A 10316-nucleotide genomic window follows, 5' to 3' on the forward strand; every position below is an offset into this window, starting at 1 on the left:
GGAGAGAATGATGGACGAGCAAAACCATAATCGTGACCGAGCGAGTGTCGACCGAGCGACAGCGAATCACGACCTGACAATAAAGAGAAATGACTGATGCGCAAAATCTTGATCGTGCCCGAGCGTGTGCCGACCTAGCGACAATAAGTCACGACCGGGCTATAGAGAGACGGACCGACGAGCAAAGCCGTGAGCGCGACCTGAAAAATGACGACCAAGCGGCGATAAATCGCGACCGAGCAATGGAGAGAATGACGGACGAGCAAAACCATAATCGTGAATGAGCGAGTGTCGACCGGGCAACAGCGAATCGCGACCTGACAATAAAGAGAAACGATGGATGCGCAAAATCGTGATCGTGCCCAAGCGTGTGCCGACCTAGCGATAATAAGTAGCGACCGGGCTATAGAGAGACGGACCGACGAGCCAGGCCGTGAGCGCGACCTGAAAAATGACGACCGAGCGGCAATAAATCGCGACAGGGAGAGCGCCGACCGAGTGAAGGTAAATCGTGCCTAGGATAGTGCCACTCTGGCGATAGTAAATCGTGATCGACCAATAGAAAGAAGGATGGATGCGCAAAGTCATGAGCGCAACTGAGCGAGTGCTGACCGAGTGATGGTAAATCGCGACCGGACAATAAAGAGAATGATGGGCGCGCGAAGTCATGGGCTCGAACGAGCGAGCGCGGGCCGAGCTATGATAAATCACAATCGGGCAAATAGAGAGAATGATGGACGCACGAAGTCATGATCATGACCGAGCGAGTGCCGACCGAGCTACATCGGTGAGAGAAACGTGAACAATGAGTGCTGAGCAGAGCGTCGAGTGAGTATGATGAGTGTCGGGCAGAGCGGCAAGTGAAGCGGTGAGCGCCGATCGGACAACAACAGTGAGCGAAAACGTGAGCTGAGTGTCGGGCAGAGCGACAAGTGAGCGGGGCGAGTCTGATGAGTGCCGGGCAGAGCGGCAAGTGAGTGGGGCGAGTCTGATGAGTGTCGGGCAGAGCGGCGAATGGGGCGAGTCTGATGAGTGTCGGGCAGAGCAGCAAGTGAGTGGAGTGAGGAGTGCCGACCGAGAGGTCGTTGTACGTGAGAGCATGCTCACTTATAACTCGCGTTGGGGCGAGAGTCTAGGATAGCCGACCGGACAGGTTGTTGGGCGTGAGAGGCGTGCTCACTTATAACTCGAACTGGGGCGAGAGTCTGGAACAACCGACCTGGAAAGGTCGTTGGGCGTGAGAGCCTTGCTCACTTATAACTCGCACTGGGGTGAGAGTCTGGGACAGCCGACCTGGAAAGGTCGTTGGGCGTGAGAGCCTTGCTCACTTATAACTCGCACTGGGGCAAGAGTCTGGGACCCGACTGGGAAGGTCGTTGGGCGTGAGAGCCTTGCTCACTTATAACTCACACTGGGGCAAGAGTCTGGGACCCGACCAGGAAGGTCGTTGGGCGTGAGAGCCTTGCTCACTTATAACTCGCACTGGGCCGAGAGTCTGAGATAGCTGACCTGAAAAGGTCGTTGGGCGTGAGAGCCTTGCTCACTTATAACTCGTACTGGGGCGAGAGTCTGGGACCCGACCGGGAAGTTCGTTGGGCGTGAGAGCCTTGCTCACTTATAACTCGCACTGGGGCGAGAGTTTGGGACCCGACCGGGAGGGTCGTTGGGCGTGAGAGTCGTGCTCACTTATAACTCGCACTGGAGCAAGAGTCTGGTACCGGACCGGGAAGGTCATTGGGCGTGAGAGTCGTGCTCACTTATAACTCGCACTGGGGCGAGAGTCTGGGATAGCCGACCGGGAAGGTCGTTGGGGGGTTGCGCGTGAGAGCAATGCTCACTTATAATTCGCACTGAGGCGAGAGTCTGGAATCCCGACCGGGAGGTGATCCGGAGGCTTGACCAGTACTTAATCTGGAGACTTGGCCAAGAATTGATCTGAATGTCTAACCAGGACTTGATCTGGAGACCTGATTAGGAATTGATCTAGAAATCTGACCAGGAATTGATCTGGAGACCAGGCATTAATCTGGAGGTCTGACCAGGAGTTGATCTGGAGGTCTGACCAGGAATTGATCTAGGAGCCCGACAGAGAATTGGTCTGGAAGCCCAACCGAGGATTGGTCTGGAAGCCCGACTGAGAATTGGTCTGGAAGCCCAACCGAGAATTGGTCTAGAAGCCCGACCGAGAACTGGTCTGAAGGCTCGACAGAGAGATCGTTAGCGATACTCCGATCCGAGACCGGTGGTGATACTCTGGTCCGAGACCAGTGGCGATATCTCGACCCCGAACGGGGGAGGATAAGCCTTGAAGCTCATAGAAGCGGAGCTCATGGTAATATGAAGAGATAGAGATTTTATCATACCTGATCGCGAAGTGATGTCAACCGGCTGAGGATCTGTCTCGGTCCCTCAACTCCCGAATACCCGTGGAGCGAGGGGAGAAGATAAAGGGCGCGAAGCCGATATAAGGGAGCAGAGCCCATAGCCATAGAAGGAAGTAGAGCACCGTGTTGGACCCCGTGGTAGTTTTGATGTGATCAACTAAGTTGGTTAGGTCCTGCTTTGTATTTGATCTCTGTGTCTGAGTGTGCAAGAGCTTAGGAGCACAGAAAGTCGAGCGGAAGACGCAGCTGGCGAGAAGGACGGCATGGGAAGGGAGCTGACAGACTCAGTGTGTCTGAAGGACGGGAGAGCTACGGAAGAGTACTCCGGTGGAGCGAGAAGAGCGTGCGCGGCGTTCGAGGGACGAGAAGCCGGACGGAAGCCTACTCGAGGAGAAGGCCGAGAATTGGGTTCGGGTGAGCCCTATTCCGGTAGGCCGCAATCACCCACGGAGCCGAATCGAAGCAAGTCAACATGAAGTTGACTTGTCAACGGTTCGGTCGACCGAACCCCTTGATCGGTCGACCGAACCCCTCTTTATCAGAAACCAACCTCAGCAGACACGTCAGATGCCACGTCAGAGGTTGATCGTTGGTAGAGCTTATCAGTCGACCGAACATGCTGATCGGTCGACCGAACCCAAGTTTATCCAGAGACCAAGTCGAGCAGTTTGATCGGGCCAACTCAGCTGGAGACCGTTGGCCGATCGGTCGACCGAACAAAAGGATCGGTCGACCGAACCTAAGCTCGATCCACAGAGGTTGTACTTGGACGGAAGAATGGGCAGATATAGCAGGTTCGGTCGACCGAACTTGGGGATCGGTCGACCGATCCCTCTCGAGTCAAACCTGATCCCGAAGGATCAGGTGATCTGATAAGCTCGAGAACCCCTATATAAAGAGGGTCTCGGGCAGCTTTAGATGTAACGAAAAAGTGAATGAAATTCAACTCTTGTACTCTCTAGTTAAGCAATAGTTCTGTGCTCTTCAAAGTGTAAAAGACTTCTCCGCCTTCAGAGAAGGAGTTTCTTACTGTGCCTTTCATCACCCTGGATTAACAACCCTCTTGGTTGTAACCAGGTTAAAATATCTGAGTCTTCCTTTTCTGTTCATACTTTAGTTTTGTTTAATCTTGTAGCTATTGCATCTATTTGAGTTTAAATTGGTTGAGGAGGGTATAGTTTATTTTTGTTTTCAGCAATTCACCCCCCTCTTGCCAGTCCCCGCTGCTCCTACACACCGTGGGTGAAGAGAGCAACACCTGTAGATGTAAGAGGCTGCACAACAAGTGAAGGATGCAGAGCATATAATAATAATAGAGTGAAGTGCATATAGCAGTAAGAGAATGCTGAGCCCCATGGTGAAGGATGCAGAACCTGTAGCAATAAGAGGATACAGAGCCTCATGGTGAAAGGTGCAAAGCCTGTAGCAGTAAGAGGATGCAAACCCTTATGGTGAAGGGTGCAGAGCCTGTAGTACACCTGATCGGGGAGCTGGGTCTTTGGTCCCTGATTGGAGAGTAAGGCCTCTAGCCTGTAATCAAAGAGCGAGGCCCCTAGATCCTGATCGGGAAGTAGTACTGCGAGTCAATGATCAGGGAGTTGTGTCCCTAGTGTATGAGCGGGGAGTTGTGTCCCAAGTGTATGTGTGGGGAGCTGGGCCCCTAGTGTCCGATCAAAACGAAGGCCCTAGTCTTTGATCAAGGAGCTAGGATCTTACTCTCTTATCAGAGAGCTATATCAGTTCCTATAATCGTAAAAAGGAAGCAGAGCTTGTAGCGTACCTGATCGAGGAGTCATGCCAACCAACTAAGGGTTTGTCTCGGTCCCTTAACTCCCGAATACCCGTGGAGTCAGGGAAAAAACATAACGGAAAAACTAACCTGTTAGCCAGCTAAAGCTCCACTCGATCCTTCAACTCCCGAATACCGGTGGAGTGAGGATAGAAGATAATATATCCGTCGAGATCCTCCGGGATTGTGATAATAGCAAAGAACCTCCCGACGTCGTCCATCTTCATGCTCCAGAACAAGTGAAGGATGTTCCCACAGACGACGCCAAATTTGATCTCGTCCGGAAGCTGAGTCAGACGGACCATCGGGTGAGGTGGTGAGAATGTTGACGAAGTCGCGGTGTCCTGGAGGAGGGTATGCTGAGATGGCTTCTACTTTGACCAAGTCTTCAAAAGTCCTCTGGTCAACACTACCTGCAGCCAGCGACCGGGTCCCCCCGGTCCCTGGTACCCCGAGGCTCGAGGCGGATCCAACGAACATATGAGTACAAGACTAAGCCATAAAATAATGAAATATGCATAGTATATGAACGGAGAACATACCCTGGCCCAGGGGGCGCCCTCGGATGGGACGCAATGCGAGTTGTCGCTACCCGGAATAGTAGATGATTCTGATCAAGCTGGAGAACTGGATCTAACGACGAGGAGCTGAACGTGGCACGAGCCCGGAAGACGAGCTACAGGTCGGGATATAATATCGGCACGCGGAACGAGATAAGGCACCGGCACGCAGACCGGGACATAAGATCGGCGCGTAGACCGAGAGGTGCTAGCGACACACAGATCGGGACACGAAATCAGTACAGACCGGGACACGAGATCGGTACGCAGGCCAAGACCCGAGATCAACACGCAACCCGAGATAAGACGTCGGCACGTAGGCCAAGACACGACACATATAAAGGAGCAGCATTAGGGTGGAACACAGTATACAAGCAAGATCGGCACAAGGTCGGAACACAATAACGACACACAAGCTGGACATACAATCATGGCACGCAGGTCGGAGGCATACGACGACGAGGAAGCTACACCGGATGAGCGTCCGAGTCTTAACGATGGCGACAACCAGCCATAACGCGGAAGGGGCAGTTGCCGCGGCGTGAAAGACACGGCTATAGTGGCCAGTCGTGGCGTTCCTAAGTGCTAGAGCGAGTCGAGATGGCCAAATATAGCGCAGAGAGACGCCAGCGGCGAAGGAGATGATGTGGGGAGCAGCGCTGTTGTCAGCGCAGAGGAGGATAGGGGACTGCCGGCGAGGGAAAGAGTGGGAGCGGTGTTGGTCTGGTGGTTGCGTCGTGAAGAGGAGAAGATTGATGGCGTTGCGAGGGGGAAAGGGGCAGTGGTCTGCCCCACGGCGGCACGGCGAGGAGGAGGAGAGGGGCAGTGTCGCGAGGCTGCTCAGTGGCGACGTCGCGGGGAGGGGAAGCTGTCGTCGCTGGCATCGAGAGGAGGAGGAGGAAAGAGAGGTTGTCGCAGGCGTTGCGAGGAGGAAGAAGAAGAGAGGGCTTTGGCCGGCGTTCGAGGGTGGCGACGAAAGAGAAGAGGTTGTGGTCACCGGCGGCAGGTTGGTCCAGTGAGGGTGTCGCGAGGAGGAGGAGAGAAGAAGAGGTGGAGGCTGGCGGCCGACGCCGGTGCCGACGAGGAACGCGAGAGGGATGAAGAAAGTCCTCCCCCTTCATGTTTCGGTTGGCGGCAGAGAGGAAAAACACGAGCCCAGCCCCCTTTTCCCATGCTACAGTGCCACACCTAAAACCCCAAAACTCCACACGTGCCCAAAGACAAAATTGCCCCTCCTCCCCATTATATTTCCTTTCCTTCCGTTAAGCCATAACCGTATCAACTAATATTGATCGTGTCTAAAAACGAAGAAGATGAAAAATAAGGGATGTGACTGTGGGGTTAACTAAATGGTAACTCTGTGCGGTCCTGTAACACAAAAGGCGTTAGTATCAAGTCGGGAAGGGGTTCTTGGCGTTGATCCTCCAATGTTCAAGTCAATTTTTGGGTCAGTGGAGAATAATAAGAATGTTGTAGCAAAGAATGTATCAAATAGCGAAGTTGTGTATATCTTCGTCTGTAGATGAAAACTCTCTTTTATAGTATTACTGTAGTGTTTATATACGTATTTCCAAGCGCATGCGCGTTTTCTAAAACATCTTAGGAAAAGATAAGTTAAAAAATATCTCTAACACTTTTCCTTAAACAAGCATACAAATCTCTGATGTAACAGCTAAGAAGCTCCTAAAGAACAGTCTTGCTGTTGGACATGCTCTGTTATCAGTGGCACAAGCCTCCAAAAGGGTACGATGAGATAAGCAATTGGGATGCCCTCATTCGATTGTGTTATTCGGAACTGTTGGCTTGCCCTCTTCTTTGCTTTCCGATTGTCGATGATTACCTTTGTTTGACCGGCTACGCCGCTCAATCAGCAAGGACTGACCTATCGTGGATTGTCACTTACTTCTTAACTCTAGTTGCACTATCGAAGGATGGTCGCTCGGCATCCTCGCCAGGTCATCGATCGAGAGCTCCCGATCGTCTGGTCCGATTGGACAACCAAGGTCTTTGATTATTTTTGACCTCGACCTTCATGTTAGCATGTCTTTTTCCCCCTTTGATCCTTCTTTTATAGTTCTTCTTCGTCACCGTATCAAATATAATATTATAATAATTAAGAATCATTTTTTTTCTCCTCTTCAGAAGATAAGGGTGTCTGGTTGGTCCCCCTCTCGGTACACATGATTAATTTGAAAAGTGCTAGTAATTTCAGAGTTGGTGGTGATGCATATTAGAAATTCATTCGAGACAAGCGGTCAAGAAATTCAGTATCTCATAATTATATATCTCATTTAAAGAAAAAAAAATTATAATAAATATACTGTAAAAATTATAATAAATATACTGTAAGGATTAATATGACAATTTCACGCTCTTCCGCTGGACACTAAATCCAGGAGCTATTCTATTGCATCATCATTGAGCAACAAGTTGCAATCTTCCATAAATCCATTCAGTTAGTCACCACCACCAGAAAAATGAACGACTCTCTTTCTTAGACCCTCGGTCGAACAAGTTGGGTGCAATATGAAATCCGACATGCCTGGCGCCGCAGGGACGCTCCCTTCGTCGTTCGTCCCACCGATGACTGACTTCCAACTAAAGGACACGAACCCTCTCCTCGGAGGCGGCGGAAAGGCTGCCGCCTTCGACCTGGTGGAGAAGATGGAGTACTTGTTCGTGCGGGTGGTGAAGGCGCGCGACCTGCCGGCCATGGATCTTACCGGAAGCCTCGACCCCTACGTGGAGGTGGTGCTCGGCAACTTCAAGTGCGTCACGAAGCACTTCGAGAAGAACCATAGCCCCGAGTGGAACGAGGTGTTCGCGGTCCCCAAGGACCAGGTCCAGGGTTCCAGCCTGGTGGTGGAGCTCAAGGACAAGGATTTCGTGGTCGACGACTTCGTCGGCCGCGTCGCGTTGGACATCGTCGAAGTGCCGACGCGTGCGCCTCCGGAAAGCCCGCTGGCGCCGGAATGGTACCGGTTGGAGGACGCGGCAGGGAGGAAGCTGGAGAGGGGCGAACTGATGCTCGCCGTCTGGTTCGGCACGCAGGCCGACGAGGCCTTCCCCTTCGCGACGCACCCCGATGTCACGCCCGCCGTCGACCGTAGAATCCACAGCGTTTACAACCGGTCCAAGGTGTATCATGCGCCGCGGCTGTGGTACCTGCGAGTCAACATCATCAACGCCCACGACGTCTTCGTCTCCGACGAGAACAGGATCCCTGAAGTGCTCTGCAAGGCCAAGCTCGGGAGCCAAGTGTTCGTCACCAAGCCCATCAAGTCCCGCTCCAACATCTTCACCTGGAACGAGGTGTTCGTCTTCGTGGCCTCTGAGCCATTCGAGAACGACACTCTCTTCCTCTCCGTGGAAGATCGCGTCAGCCCCACCAAGGACGAGGTCCTCGGCCGCGTCCACCTCCCCCTGACCAGCATCAACAAGCGCCCTGACGACCGCAACGTCCGCCCCAAGTGGTACGACCTCAAGAAGCCCGTTTTCGCCGTCGACGTCGACCAGCTCAAGGCGGACAAGTTCGCTAGCAAGGTCCAGGCCCGCGTCAGCCTCGACGGCGGCTACCACGTCAGCGCCGAGCCTGTGCAGTACGCCGGCGACTTTCGCCCATCGGCGAAGCAGCTGTGGAAAAAGCCCGTCGGCGTGCTCGAGCTCGGCGTCCTGCAGGCGGAGGGGCTCCTGCCGACGAAGACGCGCGACGGGAAGGGCGCCTGCGACGCCTACTGCGTCGCCAAGTTCGGCCACAAGTGGGTGCGCACGCGCACCGCCGTCTCTGATCTGAGCCCACGGTTCCACGAGCAGTACAATTGGGACGTGTATGACCACGCCACAGTGCTCACCGTCGCCGTCTTCGACAACAATCAACTCGACGACTCCGCCGGCGGCGGAAACAGAGACTCTGTGCTCGGGAAAGTGAGAATTCGGCTCTCCACTCTCGAAACCGACCGCGTGTACTCCAACTCTTACCCGTTGCTGGTGCTTCAACCCTCCGGCGTCAAGAAAACAGGGGAGATCCACCTCGCCGTCAGATTCTCCATCACCTCGACACTAAACACTCTGCTCCTCTACTCAAAGCCCCTGCTCCCCAAGCTGCACTACTCCCACCCGCTGCCGCTCTCTCAACAGCAGCAAGCGGCGCTCCGCGGACACGCGGCCAACGCGGTCGTGGCCCGTCTCGGCCGGATGGAGCCGCCGCTGAGGAGGGAGGTGGTGACGTACATGCTGGAATCGCAGATGCATCAGTGGAGCTTGCGGCGGTGCACGGCGAACCTACAGCGTCTCTCGTCGGCCTTCTCGGGCGTGCGTATGCTCGCAGGGTGGTTCGTCGACGTGTGCCGTTGGGCGAACCCGATAACCACTCTGTTGGTGCACGTCCTGTACCTCTTGGCCGTCTTCTTCCCGGCGTCGGTTCTTCCGACGGCGCTCCTCTACATGGTTTTTATCGCGGCGTGGAGGTACAGATTCCGTCCGCGGAAGCCGCCGCACATGGACGCGAAGGTTTCAAACGTGGAGAAGGTGAATCCGGAAGAGCTGGACGAGGAGCTGGACACGTATCCGACGGCGAGGAGCCCGGAGGTGGTGCACGCGAGGTACTTCAAGTTGAGGAATCTGGCGACGAATGTACAGGTACAGGCGGGGAACGTGGCTACGCAGGGGGAGAGGTTGCACCAGCTGCTGTCGTGGAGAGATCCACGGGCGACGGTCATGTTCATGGCGTTCTGCCTGGTGGCGGCGGTGACTCTCTACGCGATAGAGTTCAGGCTGGTAGCGTTGGCAGCGGGACTGTGGGTGATGCGGCATCCCAAGTTGAGGAAGAAGATGCCATCGACGGCGGCCAACCTTTTCCGGCGGTTGCCGGCTAGGACCGACACCTTGCTTTAGAGTCGGGGAAGGACTATCCACCACCACCACCCACATAGCAGTAAGTAGACGGTGATTCGCCCCTTGAAGTTAAGGGGCTGAACCTCGGGCTAATGGCTTAAAATTTTATACCCCATGTAATTTACTCTTGGTCCACTTATCTCCTAGTCACCCTAATTTATCTCTTCCATGTTACTACTAGATGGAGGGAGGAGTTTGTCTTTTGCTAGTCGTGTTTTGAGTGAAGGTTATGATAGAGTAAATGACAGATAAATGTCGGATGAATCAAATTTTCATTCAATTTTATTTTTCTATTAGAAGATGTCCGTACATACTCGATAATACCACCTGATCCTGTCCGAACGCTGAATCAACAGACACTGGACACGTGGTGCTCTCCAAATTGCTGACGTAGATCTCCGACCGCTCGTATGGACCTCCGGCGAACCTGCAAGGAAGTCGGGCCGGGAAGGAGTTCCCGGCGACGACCCTCCGACGCTCAAGTCAGGCAAGAGGAAATGCAGAAGTGACTTTGAATACGAGAGAATGCGTACCTCCGGCGAAGTGTGAGGCACCTTATATAGAGCTGTGAAGAGGCTCACGTATACATACCGAGGCGAATACGTGTCCTCTAACCATACCTCAGTATGGGCTTGTCAGAAGAGCTTACCTGACACCATACTGCTACAGTCCGAGCACATCTCTAATGGG

The 10316-nt window shown here is 53.6% G+C and overlaps 1 protein-coding gene across 1 annotated transcript; it reads left to right on the forward strand.

The window, feature by feature from the left end:
• The first annotated feature begins 7271 nt into the window (after positions 1-7271).
• On the forward strand, positions 7272-9879 carry LOC121994112 (FT-interacting protein 3-like). The gene has a single exon (XM_042548267.1). The coding sequence runs from the start codon at positions 7272-7274 to the stop codon at positions 9624-9626; it is 2355 nt and encodes a 784-aa protein (XP_042404201.1). The 3' UTR covers positions 9627-9879.
• Positions 9880-10316: the final 437 nt, after the last annotated feature.

The sequence above is a fragment of the Zingiber officinale genome, chromosome 6A (assembly GCF_018446385.1).
Source record: "Zingiber officinale cultivar Zhangliang chromosome 6A, Zo_v1.1, whole genome shotgun sequence".
NCBI lineage: Eukaryota > Viridiplantae > Streptophyta > Magnoliopsida > Zingiberales > Zingiberaceae > Zingiber > Zingiber officinale.

Excerpts from the sequence above, each read along its gene's own strand:
- LOC121994112 (XM_042548267.1), top strand. The coding sequence starts at position 7,272 with ATGCCTGGCGCCGCAGGGACGCTCCCTTCGTCGTTCGTCCCACCGATG.